General features: G+C 49.3%; 1 protein-coding gene across 2 annotated transcripts; it reads right to left on the reverse strand.

The window, feature by feature from the left end:
- Nucleotides 1–2,397: 2,397 nt before the first annotated feature.
- Nucleotides 2,398–23,782, reverse strand: ACER1 (alkaline ceramidase 1). Of its 2 annotated transcripts, none has more exons than XM_006101108.3 (6): nt 23,614–23,782; nt 9,141–9,255; nt 8,918–9,059; nt 8,074–8,211; nt 3,734–3,871; nt 2,398–3,473 (listed from the first exon to the last, which is right to left on the reverse strand). In XM_006101108.3, exons 1-6 carry the CDS (start codon nt 23,704–23,706, stop codon nt 3,305–3,307), a joined length of 795 nt encoding a protein of 264 aa, XP_006101170.1. In that variant the 5' UTR covers nt 23,707–23,782; the 3' UTR covers nt 2,398–3,304. The 2 variants fall into 2 exon arrangements, with proteins under 2 accessions (XP_006101170.1, XP_014321972.1); XM_014466486.2 differs by lacking the exon at nt 23,614–23,782 and adding an exon at nt 9,354–10,149.

Raw genomic sequence — 23,782 nt, forward strand, 5'->3', positions numbered from 1 at the left:
GGTTGGTTTCTGTGCCAGTCAGCGTCAAAAGCTCCACCTCCTAGGCAGCCATTGGCTCCTCGCAGTTCACCCAAATTTGGTTCTGATTGGTCAGTTTCCATGCCAGTCAGCGTCTCCGGGCCTATCTCCGGGCCTATCTCCGGGCCTGATCAGAGAGGCGGTGCCCCAGTCTGCTGGCGAGGCCCAGAGAGAGAAGCAGGGTCTGATCTGCTGATCAGCCCCGCCTCTCTCTCTCTCTCTCTGAGAAGTCAGCAGTTCAGCCCGCTCACCAGTCCCCGCCCACCCGAGCCTGCTACACGCACAGCCTGGTGTTCGGTCATCCCTTCGGTCGTTTTGGACATTACGGACCCTGGCTCTTTATATATATATATAGATTCCATGTTATGATACACCACATCTGGTTTATCCACTCTTCCATTGTTGGGCATTTATGTTGCTTTCCACCCTTTGGTCTTATCAATAATGTTTCTATAAACATTTCTGTACACACATTTGTCTGAATACCTGTTTTTAATTCTGTTGGGTATATTATACCTAGGAGTGGAATTGCTGGATCATATCAAGAGGTGTGACCCTGGGCAAGTTGCTTGCCCTCTTTGAGCCACCTCTATAAAATAAGAATATTCCTCTCTATCTGAAGTGGTGTGTGGGAGGGGGGATTATTAGATCAATGAAGTGCATCATGGGCATAGAGCACATGGTAGAAACTCAATAAATATGAGTGGTCCTTTGTCTTTAATGTCCCAATCTCGCCAATGAGTTAGATGGGCTCACCTCAACTCCTTTTGGAGTGAGGCACTCCTAGGTTCCAGTTAGCATGCCTGACACCCATCTTTTGCAGAGAATATCAAATGGTCCATGGGTACAAAAACCCACCCAGGGTCCCCAGGTTAAGAACCTCTTACTCTGGGCTCTCCTTTGGTTACTAAGCTCTGGCAACAGCTTCCTTTCAGTTGCTCCAGTGCATCCCCACCCCAGGAGTTTCCTCTGTCCAGAATGGCCTTTCCCAGATCTCACTATGATTGGCTTCCTCTCATCATTCTGATCTCACCTGGAAAGTGCAATGACCACTCACTTTCCATTTAAAAGGGCTGCTCCACCACCCCCTGGTTCTCCAGAACATCACTGTGCTCTATCTTTTAGGCAGATCCATCAGTGCCTGGAATTGCCTTGTTGGTGTGTCTTTTTATCTAACACTAGAGGCCTGGTGCACAAAATTTGAGGGGGGGATCCCTCAGCCTGGCCTGTGCCCTCTCACAGTCCAGGAGCCTTCGGGGGATGTCCATCTGACAGCTTAGGCCCGCTGCCCGCCACTGCTGCTGCACTCGCCAGCTGTGAGCCTGGCTTCTGGCTGAGTGGTGCCTGCACACTGACACCAGAAGGCAGCTTCTGCATTGTGCGTATGCCCCCTGGTGGTCAGTGCGCATCATAGCAATCTATCATTCTGCCATTTGGATGATTTGCATATTAGCCTTTTATTATATAGGATGTGTTTCCTCATTAGGGCAGGGACTTTGTATGTCTTTGTTGTCTTGTGTCCCCAGGGACTGGCGTAAGACATATAGTAGAAAATGTATATTTGTTGAAGAGATAAATGAGTGAATGAATGAATAGGTGGGATGATTGGAAGAATGATGGGATGATTTGGATAGATAAATGAATAGACAAATGGATGTCTAAATATGGACGGATGAATAATCCTATCTAATAAAGAGGGAATATGCTAATTGACCCTTGCCATCGCAAAGATGGTGGTGCTCACAGCCAATAAGGAGGGAATATGCTAATTGACTGTCCCACCCTCAAAGATGGAGGCGCCCCCAGCCACAAGATGGTGGCGCCCAGTCCCCTCAGCTGCACGCCTGCCTCCAAAGTCCCCCAGTCCCCTCAGCCCCCCAGCTGCCCAGGGCCAAACCTAGGCACAGGCAAGCCTCGTATGGCGGCTGCCCAGCCACCCAGGGCCACCCGAGGCTCAGGTAACCAGGGCCGGCTTTGGCTTGCGCTGCCAGCAGTGGCAGCAACAGAGTTATGATGGGGGTGTCATCTTCCCCTGATCACCGGGTCACCTCCCGCCCCTGAGAGCTCCTGGACTATGAGAGGGGACAGGCTAGGCTGAGGGACACCCCCCCCCCCCGGGAATTTCCTGCCCTGGGCCTCTAGTGGATAAATAATTGGATAAATGGATGGGTGGAAGGGTGATTGAATGATTTGGATGGATAAATGAATAAACAAATGGATGGCTAAATATAAATGGGTGGGTTAATAGAGGAGAGGGATAGATAGTTAAATAAATAGATAGAAGGATAATAGGGGATGGATGAATGGATAAGTGGATGGATGAATGGATGTTTCAATGAATGATTCAATGGATGATGGATGGATGAATAAATTAAAGGATGAGTATATGGATAGATGTTTATCAGACTCCATGCTAAGCACTTTACATGCCTTATCTTGTTTTATCCACACAGAAATTTCATGAAGGAAGGAATATTTCCATTTTATAGACAAGAGGTTTGAACTTCAGATGTAGAAAAAATCACTTCCCCCAGATGATACAACTAGGAAATGGTGGAGCAGGATTCAAACTTAGGTCTCCCAACTCCACGCCCTGTGTTCTTAACCACAAAGAAATACATATGCCCCTTCTCCCCTTGCTTTGAGAGCCTATACTGGCCACCCCAGATCCCCTCCGTGCCCCACAGCATCCAGATTGCCCATCCAGGTGTCCATGTTGCTCTGCTGTCAACCAGTGGGATGGCCACACTGTCCATGTGTGAGCCTGTGTGGAGGCCTGCAAGGTCTCTGCATGCATGAGTGAGGGTGGAATGAGGTTACCGGAAAACATGTCCATTCTTAAGGGTGGCCCCTAAGTACCAAGGACAGTGCAAGACCAAAGTCAGGTCCAAAGAGTCTGGTAGTGACTGCCACTATGAGTAAGCTGCATGTGGCCCAAGGCCATCCCAGTAGAAGCCATGTAATCATAGCAGCTGGTCATCCAGTCCCTCCAGGTTGTGTGACAGCAGGGTGGCAGTGAACACAAGCATGAGGAGGAGATGAAAGAGAACAGGGCAGGTCAGGAAGGGGAGCTATGCCTGGCAGCCCTGCAGGGTCATCAGTCTGCTGCTCAGAGAAGTCTTGATGTCCATCCCCTGCCTTGGAGTGGGGTCATGCAGGACAAGGAGGATGAGGAAAGGGAGCTGGAGGAAGAACTGTGTGTGCTCTCAGACTCCCGATCTAAGCCTCTCTCCTCAAGACACAGGTGAGTTGGCTGGTGGTTGGGGAGTCCAGAGACCGGCAGACTTCAGCAGTTCTTGTGGTCACCACTGATTTCCACGTAGGGCAGCCCCACGGGCCACGTGTCCCGAGGCCAGTAGCGGACTTTGAGGGTTTGGTTTGGCATCTCATACCTGGCGTCCACCAAGGCCATGGTGACCATGCCATAAGGGAAGGTGATGCTGATGAACAAATGCCTGTGGGAAGCAGGGAGAGGGTAGTGAGGGTGCAAAATGTCCCTGGGGCAAGCTGGATGTCCCCAGCCCCACCTGGGTCCTGATCATCCAAAGGAACCTTCTGGAACTCACCCCCTGATTGCTACCAGTTGCCCCCCGCCCCCAAGCACACAAGATCCAGTATTGGTGCCATCACTTTATGTCCCCAGGCTGATGCCCCACACTCTGATATCTGAGATTTTTCTGGTTCTGGGGCCCCGGACCACAGGGTAGGTGCTTACCAGATGCTGTGCATGTAGGAGAAATTAATCTGCTGCCAGAAACTGCAAAGGAAGCGGTCACTGATCCAGCTGGTCAATGCAAAAGCCCACAAAACCACGGAGACCTCAATGAGATGTCGAAGCTCCTTATTACTGGTCCTAGGGAGGGCGGAAGGGAGATGAGAGCCTGACTCGGAGTGGAGTGTGTAGGGGCTGATGGGAAATTCCTCCACCAAGGAGGTGAGGCTGGGAAGAGGGAAAGATCCAGGGTGCCAGGGGGAGGGGCCTCATCTGTGTTTATGACTAACGTTTGCAGAGCACTTACAGGATGTCAAGTGCAGTCAACAAGTCCTTTGGGTAGAAACTTAGTCCTCACAACAATGCTAATATTCCCATTTCATAGGATGGTGAGAAAACTGAGACCCGTGAGATTAAGTTATGCCCCAACCCCACCCCACGGTTACTAGGGGCAGAGCTGGGGTCTGAACCAAGGTTGTCAGATTGCAGAAATGTTCTTTTTTTAAGATATGCTTTTTATTAATTTCAGAGAGAGGAAGAAAAAGAGAGAGATAAACATCAATGATGAGAGCGAATCATCAATTGGCTGCCTCCTGCACACCCTCTCCTGGGGATCGAGCCCGCAACCCAGGCATGTGCCCTGACCAGGAATCAAACCGTGACCTCCTGGTTCATGGGTTGGCACTCAACCACTGAGCCACGCCAGCCAGGCTGATTGCAGAATTCTTAACCAACAAGCCTTTCTGTGTTTGTGCGTTTGTGTGTGGGGGTGTGTGTGTGTGTGCATCTGTGAGTCAGTGCTTGAAAATTCTTGTCTGGGTGGCTGTGAGAATGTGTGTGTCCGTGAATGGGAGGGTGATTCTCTGACGGCCATGTCCTGGGACAACTCAGGAAGAGAATCTGTTTCCCTGATGGCAGCGCTAACCCAGTGTCCCTTAGCAAAGAGCGTATCGGGGATTAATAAGGCAGAAACTCCTTTGTGGTTAAAATCACAGGCCCTGCCCGCTGGCCTAAAATGAGACAGTTTGAACAACAGAAAAGCATAATGAGTAAGAACTGGTGAAATCTGAATAAAGTCCGTGGTCTCAATAACAGTATTGTCCCATTGTCAATTTCCTCCTTTGGAAGTTGTACTGAGGTCACATAAGATGCTGCCACTGGCGGCGGGGGTTGGGGTGGGGGCTGGAGGAAGCTGGAGGAAGGGTACATAGGACTCTGTACTGTTTTTGCAACTCACTATGAGTCCATAATTGTTTCCAAATAAAAAGTAAAAAATGTAGCAAAGTGACCCAAATGGGGTTAAAACACTTCAGAAATGTAAACATCCTTGATTTCATAACAACAAAACTTAGAAACAAAACCAACTTCGTTGGGCCCTGCTAGAGACTTAGGGCTAAGGCACCGAATCATCACTCTCAGAAATAATGGGAAAGGATCAATGGTCTCTCCTGCCTTCTCTGTTCAAACTCTCTATTTCAAGGTTGATGCGTGAAAGCCTTTGATGGAAGAACTCCAGCTAATCAACGCAGAGGGAATAGTAGAATCTGCAAACCACCCTTTTGCTCCCCCTAATGAGGTCACGGATGGAGGCAGGGGCATCAGTGGCTGCTGAAGTCACTGGGTGACAGGTCAGTGGAAAACTTTCTAATACAGGTGGCATCATTCGAATCCCCTAATCCACCTTAACAGCACTAAATGTGCGGTACCCACTCATTCGGCAGTCCTAATGGGAGGGAACAAGGAGCACCCAGCATTGCACGTGAAATATCCTGGCCTAAAAAATGTAAACCTGCCCTAACCGGTTTGGCTCAGTGGATAGAGCGTCAGCCTGCGGACTCAAGGGTCCCAGGTTCAATTCCAGTCAAGGGCATGTACCTTGGTTGTGGGCACATCCCCAGTAGGGAGTGTGCAGGAGGCAGCTGATCGATGTTTCTCTCTCATCGATGTTTCTAACTCTCTATCCCTCTCCCTTCCTCTCTGTAAAAAATCGATAAAAAAAATATATATATATTTTTAATGTAAACCTGAGCCCCGAGTGGGAGCTCAGTTGGTTAGAGTATCGTCCCGAGGGCTGAGATTGTGGGTTCAATCCCGGTCAGGGCACATACAAGAATCAACCCGTGTGGCTCCATTGGTCGGGTGTCTCCCCTGCACAGAGCACAGGCCTGAGTTGCAGGCTCGATTCCAGGTAGGGGGTGTGCAGGAGGCAGCCGATCGAGGTTTCACTCTCATATTGATGTCTCTCTCTCTCCCTCTTCCTTCCTCTCTCTCTAAAAATCAACAAAAAATATATTTTTTTAAAAAGAATCAACCAATGAATGAATAAATAAGTGGAACAGCAAATCGATGTTTTTCTCTCTCTCCCTAAAATCAATAAATGAAAAATGTTAACCTGGATCTAGATCTAACTATTAATTTGCAGGAAATACAAAAGATAAGGAAACACATTGAAAGATGCCATAGGAGACAGTCAGTCAAATCCAGAATGTGGATGTTCTATAGGCAAATGACCGAGGGGTGTTATTAATAGACATGAGCAAAAGAAGAGGTGGGGGACTGATATGAAATAAAGACCAAAGGTTTGGATCCTGACTTAAAGAAAACCAGGTGTAAGAAGCATCTTTGAGAAACTGAGCAAACGTCGATGAGAGCTGGGTACTGGATACTATTTTAAGGAAGTCTCATTAACTTTGTTAGAAGGGTGTGTGCCATATCTCCATTTGTCCCTCTAGAACAGGGGTCCTCAAACTTTTTAAACAGGGGGCCAGTTCACTGTCCCTCAGACCGTTGGAGGGCCGGACTATAGTTTTAAAAAAAACTACGAACAAATTCCTATGCACACTGCATATATCTTATTTTGAAGTAAAAAAACAAAATGGGAACAAATACAATATTTGTATTTGCATGTGGCCCGTGGGCCGTAGTTTGAGGACCCCTGCTCTAGAATTTCCCTACCCTTCCTCACTCTGCCCTATGACCTGGAGGCTGGAGGGGGCAGTGCCGGGTTGTGTGGACCAAATCCAGAGTTTCCTTATCTGTGGGCTTCCAGTTGGGTTGGCCAATAGGGAGCCCCAGCAAGAAACCAAAGGGTGAGGGAGGGTCCTGTTAGGTTTATTTTCAGAGCTCCCTCTCTGTGGAGTTGGCTCAGGCTGGCTGCAGCCGGCAACTGGAAGTCACAGCTCTGGCCAAGGAGACCTTGCGGGCTCTCTCCTTCCAGATTCTTGCCATCAGCCCCTCCCATGACCCCTCGCCCCAGATCTCCTGATGGTCATAGAATCTCACTCTTATTAGCACAGGGGTTTTAAATGACTCCTAGTGATTTCCCTACACCCTGCCCTCTCCTTTGTAAATTACCCTTTCATTCAAGTCTCCTCAAATGGCCCCATTTGAGAGTTCCTTCTCTGTCCTAGTAAGACATAGCATGGTGTTAAAAAGTAAGAATTCTGGCCCAGCCGATGTGGCTCAGTGGTTAAGCGTCAACCTATGAAACAGGAGGTCACGGTTTGACTCCTGGTCAGGACACATGCAGGGGTTGCGGGCTCAATCCCCAGGAGGGGGCGTGCAGGAAGTAGCTGGTGGATGATTCTCTCTCATCGTTGATGTTTCTATCTCTTCCTCTCCCTTCCTTTCTGAAATCAATAAAAATACATTTTTTTAAAAAGTAATCATTCTTTCTTGGGAGAGTGAAATCCTGAAAAGTCAATGAGTGCCCCGATATGAAATCTGACGGGGAATATATAACACAGGTTGGCAAAATGTTGATGGTTGTTGGGGCTGGTTAGTGGGCACATGGAGGTTATGGTGCAACATCTCCAGTTATACACATGTTGAGGGATTCGTAAGAAAAAAGGACAAGTTCTGTAGTCAGACAACCTTAGGTCCAAATCCTGGCCCTGCCCCCTCTTTGTGGATGATCTTGAGCATGGAATCAACAAGAACTCAGTGCCTGGCCCTGGCTGGTGTTGCTCAATGGCTAGAGTGTCGGCTCAAACACCGAAGAGTCCTGGGTTCAATTCCTGGTCAAGGACATGTATCTGGGTGGCAGGTTCGGGGTGAGTACGGGAGGCAACAACTGATGTGTCTCTCTCACATAGATGTTTTTCTCCCCATCTCCCTCCCTCCCTCCCTCTCTTCCACTCTGTCTAAAAATTAATGGAAAAAATATCCTTGGATAAGGATTAACCAAAAAAAAAAAACCAAAAAAAAGAACTTTATGCCTTGTAAGTGTGTGTGTGTGTGTGTGGTCGTGAGGGGCGGGGGGCGGGCGGATGGGTGAGGGGTGAGAGGGTGGCTTGGAGGGGGGATGGGAGCCACCCTCCTGGGCGCCTGCAGTTACCACCCACTTCTTGTACTCCTTGAACACGATGTAGAGGATATGCACGGCGATGCTGTTGAGGGCATATGCGTTCACCGTAGGCCTCAGGAAGGACAGGAAGGTACTGACCATGGTGGCGATGACAACCAGGCAGATAAACTGGGGCCTGGAGGGAGAAGGGCTCAGCTGTGAGGTGGTTGGAAAGGGTCCTTGGGAGGGGGTTGGGCAGGTCACATGGAGATCTTGTGGCAGAGGTGGGTGAGAAAAGGGGAGGGGTTCCAAGGAGCCCAACTGAGCTCAGAGACAGGTCTTGGAACTCCCAGGTGGGCTCAGCAGAGGATCTCAGGGCCCAGGTGAGTCAGTGAAGGGTGCCAGGGCCCAGGTGAGGTCAGGCAAGGAATTCAGGGAGGGCCCAGGTGGGATTAAGGAAAGAAATGCAGGGTCTCAGAAGCTATCACCTGAGGGGTCTTAGAAGGCTCAGAAGAGTCAAGCAGGGTCAGGAGAGAATTTCAGAGGGGTCTCAGGTTAAAAGGGAGGATCATATAACATTTCAGGGAACCCAGTTGATAGACTCAGGGGAAAGTTCCCAGGGGCCCAGGTAAGCTTAGGGATGGGTCCTAAGACGCCCCCCGCCCCCAGGTGAGCTCAGATAGGGTCTAGAGAAGGTCCCAAGCTATCTGGGGAGGAATTCTAAGAGTTCCAAGTACACTTAGAGGGGCGGCTTGGGAGCCCAGTTAAGTCAGGCAGGGTCAGGACAAAGTTCTGGTGCAGTCAGGGGAGGGATTTCGAGGGCCACCACAGGGCTCAGGGAGAGGACACAAGAGCCCAGGTGGGCTCTAACAGAATCACCAGAGGGCCCGCCCCCATCCCACCTGTTTTCCCCTAGGAAGGTGGGAAAGTAGCAGCGGGGCATCCATATGCTGTAGCCACCAGCCAGCAACCACAGAATAGAGATCTCGTCCAGCAGTTGGCCCAGGAAGCTGAGCGTCATGTGGAAGTACATGGAGAACAGGCCTGGAGCAAGAGACAAAGGCAGGTGGTCAAGGAGGTGTTCCTCCCCACTCCCCTGGCCCCACTGTCACAGGCCCCACCTACCTATGACCATGAAGAGGACACAGAGGGCGTAAATGGAGCGGGAGCGTTTCTGGGCATAGGGGTGCATCAGGAACATCATGAGAGGCCCAAAGATGAAGAAGGTGACATTGCTGAACTGGAGAAGAGGAGGACATGGGGAGGGGGTGTCAGACAAGGGAGGCAGAGGAGGGCTGGCCCTCTGTTAAAACCCTCAGTCATTAGCCAGTTGGTCACCTATCTCCTTTCAGGCAATGAATCAACCCAGAGTTTGTCAAGTCTTTCAGCTCATCTTTACAGTCAATGGGTCATCAGTGGATCCATAACTCCATCCATTATCCCATGGATTCATTTGTTCATTCAATGGGTGTGGCAAAGACTATCTACTAACATTCTACCTACATTCTCCCCCTTTGCCTTATAAGAATAGTATCCCAAGTTTAGCTAGGCACACAGCTACGCAGCTCAAGACTACATTTCCCAGTCTTCCTTGCAATACACGGTGCCCTTGTGACCTGGTGTGGCAAATGAGATAGGAATGTAAATGAATCTACTACTTTCAGGTCAGTTCTTAATAAGCAGCTAAAGGCTTGCATTCCACTTCCTGTCGACCAAAATGCATCTGAACCTGTGTCTTAAGTTATGTGCACCCCCTTTCTCCCTTGCTAAATAAACCAGAATTATGTTCAAGCATCTGGAGGACAAGCTTTCAGGGAAGCAGGATTTGGCCCCAAGGAATGGATCACTCCCATTGCCTGCCAATGGTGTTTATTGAGGAATAAATGTGTGATATAATTCTGGCCATGAAACATGATGGAAGTTCTGATGAGGGACTTCTGGGAAAATCCTCTTTACTGAAATCAGGCCCAGGGAAAAGGACTTGGGACGTTATTGTGATGTTTAAGATGTGGCAGCTCCTTTGCAACCATGAGGAAACTAGGCTGAAAGCAAAAACAGATACTTGAGAAGAGTAGTTCTCAAACTTTTTGGTCTCAAGACCCTCTTACATTCTTAAACATTATTGAGGACCTCAAAGGCCTTCTGCTTATGGGAGTTACATCTATCAAGACTGACTATATTAGCCCTAACCGGTTTGGCTCAGCGGATAGAGCGTCGGCCTGTGGACTAAAGGGTCCCAGGTTCGATCCCAGTCAAGGGCAGGTACCTTGGTTGCAGGCACATCCCCAGTAGGGGGCATGCAAGAGGCAGCTGATTGATATTTCTCTCTCATCGATGTTTCTAACTCTCTATCCCTCTCCCCTCCTCTCTGTAAAAAATCAATAAAATATATATATTTTTTAAAAAGACTGACTATATTAGAAATTGAATCCAAGAATATTTCAAAATATCTTACTACACAAGCATACATTCCCTTGGCCATCAGAGAGATGATGCCGTCATACATCATGTGGCCACTGAAAAATTCCATTGTATCCTTGTGAGATCATCAAAGTGAAAAAGAAAGCAAATAATATCTCCACATTATTATGAAAATAATTTAGACTTCAAGGAATTTCTGAAAGGGAGTCCCCAGACAATATTTTGAGAAACACTTCTCTAGAGATATCAGAGCAGAAAGATGAAAAGATCCAAGAGGCCTGATGATGTTGAGCTGCTGAGTTAAGCTATTCCAGAACCATTTACATCAGAATTTCTATTTAAATAATAAGAAGAAGATATTGTTCTTTCTGTTTAAGCTGCTTTTAATTGAGTGTTTCATTTGAAACCAAAGCTTTCCAGTTCATGGGCTTTAGGATCGAAGTAACATGGAATTGGATTCATGCTACCTCACTAATTGTGGGGCCTTGAGAAAGCAACGTCAATGCCCTAGCCCTTTATCTCCACACTAGAGGCCTGGTGCATGAAATTCGTGCACTTGGGGGGGGAGTCCCTCAGCCCTTGGGGGATGTCTGATGGCTTAGGCTCGCTCCCCATGGGGAGCCAGCAATCGGACATCCTTAGTGCTTCCACGGAGGTGGGAGAGGCTTCCGCCATCGCCACTGCACTCAGCAGCCATGAGCCTGGCTTCTGGCAGAGCGGCGCTCCCCTTGTGGGAGTGCACTGACCACCAGGAGGCAGCTCCTGCGTTGAGCATCTGCCCGCTGGTGGTCAGTGCATGTCATAGCGACTGGTTGCACGGCCTTAGCATGTCATTAGCATATTATGCTTTGATTGATTGGATGGCCGGACAACCAGACACTTAGCATATTAGGTTTTTATTATATAGGATTTGTGACATATGCACAATGTCACCTGCCTCTTCATGCTGTTGATCCAAATGTCCCCACTAGCCCAGTGGTTGGCAAACTGCGGCTCGCGAGCCACATGCAGCTCTTTGGCCCCTTGAGTGTGGCTACGAAGTTTCAATCGCATTGTACATGCATGCCCGCACGTGGTATTTTGTGGAAGAGTCACACTCAAGGGGCCGCAGTTTGCCAACCACTGCACTAGCCTATGAGTACAATTAAGGTCACAAGAATATTTGCACCAGAATTTCAATGGCTCAAAAATCCCTAAGTCTGACACAGGACTTCAAAAGTCTCCCCCAGGTAGATTGGGGCCACAGTGAGTATTTCACATGAGCTCAGAAACACGTGTTCTCGTGGTTTTCTTGACCCGCCAATTTGAGGTCAGCCATCTAGCTCGCTCAACTACACCCTTGCCTCCCTGATAAACTCTTCTTCTTGTAAAGGTCTTCTCCGTCGTCTGTGTCCCATCTTAGTGAAGGAGCTGTGCCCTGTTAACTAGGGTGCTCTGTTATTTCTTCAGAACTCTGGTCTTGAGGATGATGACTCAAGAATACAGAGCACAGTGGTGGGTGGGGGGAACTCATTCACCTGATACAATGTCACCATCTATGAGCCTAGGGCCTGGGAGCCTATAAAGGTTCCCAAGGGAGGCGTCCTCCTGATTCCTGGGAGCCCACGGCTCTCCTTGGGTCACGGTGGAGCCAGCTCAAAGGTCATGAGTGGAGGACCCAGCGTTGGCAAACTGGTTTCCAAGCCCTTGGTCCCACCCACGTGCTTGTTTTCTATGCCAAGGTCTCTTGTGCCTATGAATGGACAAGGTCCCACACACCTCTGGGACAGACCCTGGTTCACAAGGGCAACCCTAGAACAGATACACACCTGCCTTGTCTGTATCATGAGATCCCACCCCACTGCAGCAGACACCTATCCCAAACAGGGCCCATCAGATTTTCTCTTTTGGGAATTTAAAACCTGAGGCAGACACAGAGCCTGGGAGTTACCAAAATTGAGTCGCACGAAACCGGTTTGGCTCAGTGGATAGAGCGTCGGCCTGTGGACTGAAGGGTCCCAGGTTCGATTCCGGTCAAGGGCATGTACCTGGGTTGCGGGCACATCCCCAGTGGGGAGTGTGCAGGAGGCAGCTGATCGATGTTTCTCTCTCATCAATGTTTCTAACTCTCTCTCTCCCTTCCTCTCTGTAAAAAATCAATAAAATATATTTTTAAAAAAATCAATAAAATATATTTTTAAAAAAAAAAGATATGGGAGCCATCTTGCTACCAGGAGGAGATGAGGTGGAGAATAAAAACAAACACACAAGCGTAGTATTTCCCCTTCTGCTGGATCCTTCAGTCCTGCACTAGGCCCCAGTCCTCCCAAGCAACTCATCTGTCCATTTTCTAAAATATGGCAGTATTTTTCTAATGCATTCTCTCTTTTTTGTTTCTTTGTTTGACTCTTTGGTTTTGTTTTTTGCTTGAGCTAGCTTTCTATTACTTGCATCCAACAGAACTATCACCATTAGTATATTAGCTAGGCTTCTTTGGTAGCAAGCAACAGAAAATGATTCTGGTAAACTTACATTATAAATATTACGTGTGTGTGGGTGTGGGTGTGTGGGGAGTGAATAGTTACCTACTTAATTGATTCATTCATTCATTTATTATGTGGAGCTCAGTAATCAAAGGAATTGCAGAGACAAGAATAACCAGAAACCAGAACAGCTCTGACCCTTGAATGGACAATCTCCTCAGGGGGCAACTTTGGGCATGAATGAAAACAACTACGTTCAGTCCTTATGTCCAAGCCCAAGATTCAAATTCTGGAGAGAGTAGCCTGGGCCACATCCCACCCTTGGCCAGAGGAGAGGGAGGACCTTGATGGACCATCCATCGAGACCATAAGCAGTAGGGGAGGAGCAGCTGGTTGTCTAAGGGGAAATGGGGCCATGGATATCAAACGGGAAATTTTAAAGCCTCCATTTAAAATACATCTGTCATTTATGTTTCTCTCTCACAGCAATGTTTCTCTCTCTCTCTCTCTCCCCCTTCCTTCCTCTCTCTAAGATAAATTAAAAATAAAATACAGCCTGACTGGTTGGCTCAGTGGATAGAGCGTCAGCCTGCGGACTGAAGGGTCCCAGGTTCAATTCCAGTCAAGGGCATTACCTTGGTTTCAGGCACATCCCCAGTAGGAGGTGTGCAAGAGGCAGCTAATCAATGTTTCTCTCTCATCGATGTTTCTAACTCTCTATCCTCTCCCTTTCTCTCTGTAAAAAATCAATAAAGTAGCCCTAACTGGTTTGGCTCAGTGGATAGAGCGTCAGCCTGTGGACTGAAAGGTCCCAGGTTTGATTCTGGTCAAGGGCATGTACCTTGATTTCAGGCACATCCCCAGTAGGAGGTGTGCAGGAGGCAGCTGATTGATGTTTCTCTCTCATCGATGTTTCTAACTCTCTATCCCTCTCCCTTCCTCTCTGTAAAAAATCAATAAAATATATTTTAAAAAAATAAGATACATCTGTCACTTTAAACTCTAAAAATAAAATAAATAAAACACATCTGTGACTCCCATAATTAAAATCCACGTTTTTAAACTTGGCTTATAAACTCTCTCCATTACTCATTTATTTGTTCCACCTTCAACTTTATAATCCTGGTGGAAGGAATAACTCAGTTCCTTCGACTGAGCCATACTTACTCTTACCTCTCACCTCCAGGAGTTTGCATGTGCTGTTCCCACTGCCTGGAACACTGCTCTCCACTCACCACCACCCCTTGCCAGGCCAACTTCTACTTCATCTGTCGCCTGGGTATCACTTTCTCCTACAGACTTCCCACTCCCTCAAGGCAGGATTAGGTGGCCTTCCTTTGTGCCCATTGCTGTCCCACTTCCTAACACTTGTCCAGCTGCCCTGGAACTGTCTGGCTCTTCTGCTAAGCCTGGCTTTGATTACACAGGCTGTGTCTTCTCTATCTCTACTCCCCACTGTAACCTCAGGGACCAGGATGTAGTAGGTACTCAATCAGTATTTCTTTTTGACCAGACCTCAAGATAGATTCAGGTGGATCACCCATCATATGCATGAAAACACTTGACAGAGGGTCTTGCATCTAGAAAGTTCTGGATAGAAGGCGCTAGGACTGTTACTTTCTCATCGTTTGACCACACGCCTTTGCAGAGATTGTTTTGAATCCTTGCACACACCCCAAAGTCCAGCATTCCAGTTCGTCTTTGGCAATGAGAAAATCAAATCTGAGACTTCCCTGAGGTTGCACAGCTCCAGAAGACTCTGAAACTTGATTGGCCCCTGCCTTGCAAGACAAGAGGACGAGGCAGGTGGAGTGATAAAGAGGGGGCTCCCCTGCTTTAAGAAATAGCAAGGGCCGCTGCTATGTTGTTGCGGGAGATGATAATAACAAGTTTATTGGTGGTGTAGCTGCTCCACACTCCGAGGCCGGCAGAACTGAGGCAGGAGTTTTAAATGCTGCCCAGTGTGCGGAATGAGGTGGAGCCTCTGACTAATAAGCGACAGCTGGCTCTGGAACCGCTGATAGCATCGCAGATGCCAGGGTCTCCTCCCTGCCCTCTGGGGCTGGGTCCCCATGTTTCCCAACCACTGGCCCCACCCAGACTCGGCAAGGCAGGAGAGGCACCAATCTGGATTGTGCCCAGGGCCAGCCCCGCCCTCAGCTCTGGACACACCTGAGCTGAACTCCCTGGGTCCCAGGCCCAGCAGGTGCTTTCTCACTCACTCATTCATTCATTCATTCACCCATCCATCCATCCATCCATCCATCCATCCATCCATCCATCCATTTGCTCAACAACCATTCCTTCAGTACCTACTATGTGCTCAAGGACCTTAGCAGTATCTGAAAACGAAGGCCCTGCCTTCACAATGGGTATCCAGTCAGGGTTTGAAGGCCATTCTGTGCTCCAACTTCCTCCTCTCCCTCTGAGTGCCGCAGTGAGGATTAGGCAGCCGAGTGCCACCGGAATTTGGCTGTTTTGTTCACTGCTTTGACACGTCTCCTCCCATCCCCAACCCCCCTTCTCCAGTGTCTAGAATAGTGCCTGGCACACCCAGGAGGTGCTCAGTAAATTTCTGTAGATGATAATTGTGGGAACCCCAATCAGAGTACCCCGGATGGTCAAGGCCAACTTGCCGAAGGAAAATAACAGCAGTTTTACTGTATGCACTGTGCAGGCGCACCTTTCTATAGCCCAAATATTGATATCATTCTTTGGCAAGAAGCCTCTTTTGTCTAAGTTCGTATAAAAATGTATTGTTGACCAGCCGGTGCACGGCTGCTTTTTAGGGCTTCTCTGAAGAACTGTTTTCTCTGATGGCTACTGGTTAGCAAGGGCTACTTAGTCTACACCCACCGGCTGCGAGTTTGACAAGCTTGGTCTCTCCTATATGCCTATGACTACTCATATCTTCTTCCCATACCCGGCGTACATGGGGGTACAGCCCCTAGCAGAGAAAGAGCTATACTTCAATAATAACACATGCCAAGATACATGTGAAAATGCCTACATGTGCCTGGCACGAGTGCTGTAACTGTTGTGCACAATGTGTTGCTAGCGTGTATTCTAGCGTGTTTGCTCTTTTATTTACCAGACACCCAGTCCCCAGCAGGGTCTGGTAAATAGATGTGGCCAGTTACCTTAGGCATGGAAGAAGGAAAGGAGAGGTCAAGGGAGGGAGGGAGGAAAAGAAGGAAGAAGAGGGGAAGAAAGAAGTGGGAGAATAAGGGAGGGAAAAGGAGAGGAAGGAAAGGAAGAGAAGGAGAAAGGGAGAGCTTGACCTGAATTGACTCCCTGCCTCAGCATCAGGAAAACGTAGAGGGGGAACCCCTTTCTCATTTACCCAAACTACCCTGGGCTGAGCCCGCAGCCCCTACAACCACCCTGTCCTCCCCCATCCTCTCTAACAGCTTCTCTGCAAATCACTGTTTCTCTGGAGGAGCCCATGATTCATTCTTACCACCTTCATTGTCTGTGCCACACACACACTGGACTGTGACTTCTGTGAGGACAAGAAACACGTTTTATCCTCAGCTGTGTCCCCAACACCTCGCACGCTGGGCACCCAATAGACACTCAAGAAAAGTTTGTTGAATCAATCAAATCAATGAACGTGGCCAAGACCGCCCACTTGTCCTAACCTGCCACAGCCAGACCCCTGCCACCCCCACCTGGCACTGTCACCTGTCCAGAACCCTGTCTACATCCATTTAACAGGTGCGCACAAATGTTGGTGCTGGGTGGGGCCGGAGCAATAGCACCAGCCGAGCCACAATCCCTCCCAGCCTGGGACTTACTCGCAGGAATTCAGATGCACACAATTAATTGTTAATGACTTAGTAACTGGGTGGCCTCGCAGGGCTGTGGTTAAGTGAGAGACTCTGGGACCAGGCGGCCTGGGTTTCACAATGAGACTTCTAGCATTTGCAACTTTCGTGCACTGGCAATTCATGCTGTGCAACCCTGGGAAGGAAACATAACCTCTCTGAGCCTTTATTTATCCATCTGCCAAATGGGAGAATAAGAGTACCTACTTCATGGAATTATGATGATTAAATAAAATTAATAAACATCAGCGCTGGCTGGGTGGCTCAGTTGGTTGGAGTATTGTCACATACACCAAAAAAGGTTGTGTGTTCGATTCCTGCTTGGGGTACATAGAGGAGGCAACTGACCCATGTTTCTCTTTCACATCAATGTTTCTCTCTTTCTCTCTCTCTAAAAATCAATAAAAACATATCCTCGGAGGAGGATTTTAAAAAAAAATTAAGCCCTAGCCAGTTTGCTCAGTAGATAGAGCATTGGCCTGTGGACTTAAGGGTCCCAGGTTTGATTCCAGTCAAGGGCACATGCCCAGATTGTGTGCTAGATACCCAGTAGGGAGCGTGCAGGAGGCATCCGATCAATGATTCTCTCTCATCATTGATGTTTCTATTTCTCTTGCCCTCTCCCTTCCTCTCTGAAATCAATAAAAATATATTTTAAAAAAATTAAGAAACATCCGATATAATTAACACATCAATACTTTTGCATCTCTGCATTATGTTTACCTGAAATAATAATAGCTTCGATTTATTTAGTAATTAGGATGCACCAGAGACTGTGAGGTTTTTTAATCTCTGTTTTTAAATTGAGCTATTATTCACAAACTATCAAATTCATTCTTTTAAAGTGTAAAGCCAGTGGGCCTTAGTCTATTCACAAGATTGTTATTATCACTATCTAATTTCAGAACACTGCACCACCCCCCAAAAGAATACCCCTCCCCATTAGCAGTCACTCCCATCCTCCTCCCCCAGCCCGACACCCACTGACCCACTTCCTGTCTCTGGATGTGCCTGTTCTGGGCATGTCACATGAATGGAATCACACACTGTGCGGCCTTTGTGTCTGGCTTCTCTCACTGAGCATCGTGTGTTCAAGGTCCAACACATTGTAGTGAGTGTCAGCGCGTCCCTCCTTTTCATGGCTGAGTCACAGTCTGTGGCATGGATAGACCACATTGCATTTACCCAAGTTGAGCTGATGGACATCTGGGTTGTCTAGTGCCTGCTTCATCCTCTCCATGGTTGCATGAGTTAAGTACGGTCGGCACCCCACCGTGGTCTCTTCTTGGAAGATGTGCCCGGTGAACATTTGCTGAGTAAATGAATGAATGCGTTTTCCTTCCCTAGCACATACCACCATTCTGAACCCTTAACTTCTGTTTGTTGTCTGTCTCCTCCTTCCCCCAGCACTGCAGCCCCAGGAGGGCAGGCACCATTGTCTGCTTTGATCACCGCTGTGTCCCCAGAGCCCGAAACAGTGCCTGGCTCAATCAGTTATTGTTGAGTGATGAGCAATATAAGGGGCTGTTGTCCCCTTGAATCAGATCCCTCCCCGCAGGAGGCCAGCACGGTGGGGATCACAAATGCCTGTTTTTCGGAAGGACAGAAGAGGTCCAGAGGGAACTATCAAGTCTGGGCCCTGGATGTGTCATGAGCATGAGTACCAGTTTCGTGTGTGTAATTATTCAATTAATGGCGTCTGCCCTCCCTGAGGGCAGGGACCATGCCCTTGTGGGTTTAAGCAGGGCCTGGCAGACCGGAGGTGCCCAAAATTAATTGCTTTTGTTGTGAATGTTAATGAGGAAAAAGGCAGAGAAGGGGGGGTGTGGTTTAGAGCTCATGGGACCTCCTAGTCACAGCCAGCGGCTCAGAGAGGGGGCAAGTGTCCTGCCTGAGTCACACAGCATTCAGGGAAGACAGGGACTGGAATCACCACACGGCAGAGGCCAGCAGCAGGGGAGAGGAGGTGGGATGGCTGTTGGGGGTGCAGGCACTGCAGTCTACACCCCCCTACGCTCCCTTCCTGCTCTGATCCCCCCTCTCTTTGAGACCCACTCCCACAGGCCTACTCACTCCCAGCTCCCTGCCTTTGCCTATGCAGGTCCCTCACCAGCCACGCCACCCTTTGTTTTATATCCAAGCATCTGAGAGGGAGTTTTCTGGAGATCCCTTCAGAAAGGAGAGGATGAGATTCAGAGCTTCCGGAGCTTTGGCAGGATCCTAAGGAAAACTTCAGCAGCACAGCCGCCTCTGGGAGCCGGGAGGCCTTGAAACTTCTTCCCACTTTACTTGAAACTCTCCTAAGATGTCAGCAGCCCAGAAGGAGGCCACATCTGGAGGCCGCCAAACCCAAACAAGCAGGTGCAAACTGGAGCAGCCTACACCTTGACTTCTGCCCCAGCCCCTCCTACACTCCTGACCCGTTCCTGTTACATATACTTTATGGCTCTCCTGGCTGTCTGTGAAATCGACCAGGTGCCCTGCCGCCCCCACATCACTGCCTCTCCCATGCCCAAAAGCCACCCATGGCTGCCCAGTGTCCTCACAACAGAACACACACTCCTCTGCCAGGCCTTCTTGAGTTAGCCCTGGAAACGTCACCAGCCCTTTCTCTCATCCTTCGTCCCTCCCCCACAGGCAGCCTGGGCTCTGGTTCAAGCCACCTCTGTTCTCTTACCTCAAGACCTTTTCAGATGCTATTCCCTTTGCTCCATATGCCTTGAGAGCATTTACTCATTCTTTTTTTAAAATATATTTTTATTGATTTCAGAGAGGAAGGAAGAGGGAAAGAAATATAGAAACATCAATGATGAGAGAGAATCATTGATGGTCTGCCTCCTGCACGCCCTCCACTGAGGGTTGAGCCTGCAACCCAGGCATGTGCCCTGACTGGGAATCGAACCATGGCCTCCTGGTTCATAGGTCGATGCTCCATCACTGAACCACACCAGCCGGGTTCATTCTTTAAGCATTGAGGTTCCCTCCCCATTCAGCAAGTGGAGGCCTCATCCCCATCCCCATGGCTCCCCAACTCGATTTTGGCTCCTGTTTCTCCCTTTGCCACAAACTAACCATGGGGCTGAGGACTCATTTCTAATCCTGAATTCCCCGCCACATCCTGGGACATTGAGCCTCTCTAGGACCCCAGGATCACCCAGCACAGGTTGGTTTAGAGCTGTTTTTTTGTTGTTGTTGTTGTTGGTGTTGTTAATCCTCATCCGAGAACATTTTTCCATTGATTTTTTTTTTTTTTTAGAGAGGGGGGGGGGGGGGGTTAGGGTTAGAGATGGAGAGAAACACTGATGTGAGAAAAACACAATAATTGGTTGCCTCCTGCACGCACCCCCACGGGGCTGGGGATTGAACCTGCAACCAGGTATATGCCCTCGACCGGGAATCAAATCCACACTTTGGTGCTTGGGCCAAGGCTCTAACCACGGTGAACACACCGGCTAGGGTGGTTTACAGCATTTTTGTTGAATGAATGAGTGACTCCATCAGTGAATACAAATACATTTCAAACATTCCAACCCAGTATTCAAAACAGTCATCTTCATCTCTGCCCATATTCTAGCCACAGAAACATACTTCTCCCTTTCCCAAACTGGCCAGCCCCTCTTTTACTTCCAGGACTAGTCCACCCATTTCCTTTCTTCTGTTCTCTTATTCCTGGCTCCTACCCAACTTGGCAAGCTCCTATTCATCTTTCAAAACCCAACTCTTCGGTGCCCTCCTCGCTGAAGCCTCCCAGCACCTGGACTGAGTCCTCCGGTGCTTCCTTCTTCCACACCCTGGCCCTGGGGGCTGGGCTCAAAGCTCCTTGGAAGCAGAGCAGCAAGAAAGCAAAAGATTCTTCAGGGATCACTGTTTTCCAACTATGCGTTCTGACTCGTGAGTGGAACATGATGAACACCATGTGACCACATTTTTGAAAATTTCTGCTGCATATTTTGTCTTTAATTTACATACCTAGCTCAAAAACACGCTTTCAAACAGTTGCGCAGTATTTCGGCAGAATGTATTCAGCCCTACACAGAGTGGTGAGAATATTATGGCTCCCTTTTTATTTATCCATTTGCTCATTGCAATTACGATGACTCAGCGATGACTTTGTACGTAAATCTCACCACCAAGTTGTCTCTTTGGTTAAAGTTCCTAGAGGTACGATGTCGGCATCAAGGGGGTGGGGGCTGTTTGTAAATTCAGGTCCCAACACAGTTAGTTGTTAGTTTCCCACAGGAAGCTGCACAAGATGAGTGTGCCACGCTCACTGTGAAATGAACTCATTTTCTTTGAGAGGCCCAAACCGAAAAGTATCTTGTTCTCTATTTGACTGGGATTTTTTGTTTGTTTGTTTTTTATGTAACTACTAGAGGCCAGCGCACAAAATTGCACAAGACCCAGACCCCCTGCACTGTGGTAACTACTAGAGGCCAGCGCACGAAATTGCACAAGACCCAGACCCCCTGCACCGCGGGACCCAGATTCTGCCGCACCAGTGGGACTCCAGGCTCCGCCATGCCACTGCGGGCAGGACCCCAGACTCCACTGTGTGGGATCCATCAATGCACCTCCTGGTGACAGGTTGTTTGGTCATTCTGGCATTCTGCTTTTTATATATATAGATATCAGAGGTTGGAGAACTACAGGCCCTGTGCCAAGTTCAGCCCACTGACTTGTCTTGTGTGGTCGATGAGCTAATAATAATAATACTGACATTTTTAAAAGGTCAAAAAATTAAAAGAATTATATGAAATTCACACTTGGGCATCCACAAATAAACTTTTACTGGCACGCAGCCACACTCACTTGTTGACCTCTGGCCTGGAGCTGCTTCCCAGCCACAGTGGTTGAGTTGAGTCATTTCTACAGAGATCACGTGGCCCCCACAGCCACAATTATCAACAAGCCAGCTTTACAACAGAAGTTTGCTCACCCCTGAACTATTTGATTTATTAGCTATAGTGACGGGTTTGAGAATCTCGGGTTTGGGGAAACCCTTTAGAATAGAACTCAGTTCCTCCTGCCCTACCCTTTCTGTCAGAGCCTTTTTTTTTTCAATCCTTACTTAAGGATATTTTTCCGTTGATTTTTTAGAGAGAGTGGAAGAGAGAGGGAGAAACAGAGAAGAATATTGATGTGAGAGAAAAATATCGATTGGTTGCCTCCTGCACGAGCCCCGACCAGGGCCCAGGGCTCGGGCTGGGGAGGAGCCTGCCACTGAGGTATGTGCCCTTGACTGGAATCGAACCCGGGACCCTTCGGTCCACAGGCTTGTGCTCTATCCACTGAGCCAAACCGGCTAGGGCCAGAGGCTGGCTGATAGAAGTAAAAAACCCAAGTGTGCTCCCACCAGGGAAAGGTGAGCACTGCTTTGTGAAACATCTGTTTCTGTTTGATAAGAATCTGGAAATGCCAGTCCCGGGTGATATTGGTGTAGAAATCTCCTCGGATATGTCATGAGCAGAATGCGTTTGAGACCTGCAGCCTCGGCGAGTACCCACGGGTTGCTCAATGTCCTGCATTTAGAGACGGGCTAAAGGAGGATGCCGTGAGGAGACGTTTGCACGAGAGCACGGCTAGACCCAGGCGCAGCCCACACCCAGCCAGCCCTCTCCGGTGCCTTCTGTGGGGTGGGCTCCCCAGGGAACAGTCTGGGCTGCAGGGACTGCCAGGGAATGCAGAGAGGAGGGTTCCAGAAGCCCAAACCCTCCTCCCGTCTGCAGGGATCAGCGCGGTCAGCCCCTCCCATTTTCCAGGTGAGGGTACGGAGTACCAGACAGGGCAGAGTCTCTGACCAGGAGGAACAAGAACCCAGAAGACCCTGGAATCTCAAACTCCCGTCTCCCAGCCCTGAGAAGCAACGAGGTCAAAGCTAACAGAGTCAGAGCAACGTGACCATCCTGGGGCTGAGCGCCCCTCCCCCACCTGCCAAGAAACTCTCCTAGTCCCGCCGAGTTCTGATCTGGCTCTAAGAGCCAGGGTGGCCCTGGGTGCATCCTCAACCTCCCCAAAGGCCCGTTTCCTCGCCTGGAGAATGGGATTAACTCCCTATACGATACATGGTGCCGAACTCCCAGGTCACTGTGGAGATTAAATGAGTCTGCCCGTCCGATGTTTAATACGATGCCTGGCACCCAGGAAGCACTTGATAAAGGCCATTGCCTTGCTCACCATTCATTGACCACCTACTATGTGTTACCCACCATCCCAGGAGCTCTAGGAAGGCAAGCACCCTGCCTCGTTCACTGTGTCGTCCGCAGCTCTCCACACAAGGACAGCACAGACGCACGTCTCCTTGGCTGCTCCCATCTTTCAGGCTTTGGTCAAATGCCATTACCATCCAAGATGTGGGGGCCCTTCCGGTGTGGGGCTGCCCGCAACTGAGGGGTCTCCTGGGACAGGGGACTTCCAATGCTGAAGCCAGGACAGTCCCCAGCACACTAGGATGAGTTGGTCACCCTGGGCTGGGGATGCAGCTGAGAATAAAGCAGCCATAGTCACCTCCTTCAGGCAGCCCTCCCTGACCCTCCCATCCCTGCTGGCTTTAGGGGCCACCTCTGGGCACCCACCCCTGGAAGCTGCCCGTGTGTCCCCCATGACGGCACCATCACCCCCGGCTGTGAATGCCTGGAGTCCCTCTTTTCTGGGTCACTGCTGCCTTTCCAAAGCCTACCACAGAGCCCGACGCCAAATAAAGGCAAGTCATGAATGACAGCCAGTGCTCCCCGCCTGGCACAGGAGCAAACCGAGGCCCAGAGAGGCGAACCGCTCAGACAGGATTCCCCAGCGAGGACGTGGAGGCGCCAGGCTTTGAACCCCGGTCTGGTGAGACTCTGCCCCCCCCCCCAACACCACCCCCAGTGCTGCTGCCCGACTGGCCCTCACCGTGTTGTAGAACTCGGCCACCAGCTCCGAATGCTGGAAGTTGCTCTCGCACCAATCCACCTCGGAGCTCTGGTAGGCGAAGATGCTGGGCATGGTGACGCAGCGCCCGCTGCCCGCTGGCTGTGTCTGGCAGAGAGGAGCCTGCGAGCCTAGTAGGGCTGGGCTCAGG

This window comes from Myotis lucifugus, unplaced genomic scaffold, assembly GCF_000147115.1.
Source record: "Myotis lucifugus unplaced genomic scaffold, Myoluc2.0 scaffold_341, whole genome shotgun sequence".
NCBI classification, from domain to species: domain Eukaryota; kingdom Metazoa; phylum Chordata; class Mammalia; order Chiroptera; family Vespertilionidae; genus Myotis; species Myotis lucifugus.

Bases quoted from the DNA above. Each gene is read 5' to 3' on its own strand.
- ACER1 (XM_006101108.3), bottom strand. From the start codon at position 23,706: ATGCCCAGCATCTTCGCCTACCAGAGCTCCGAGGTGGATTGGTGCGAG. The intron at 8,212-8,917 runs GTGGGATGGGGG...TTCTCCCTCCAG, and splicing joins ACCTTCCTAGGGGAAAACAG to GCCCCAGTTTATCTGCCTGG. The intron at 3,872-8,073 runs GTGGGTGGTAAC...CGCCCTCCCTAG, and splicing joins GTGTTCAAGGAGTACAAGAA to GACCAGTAATAAGGAGCTTC.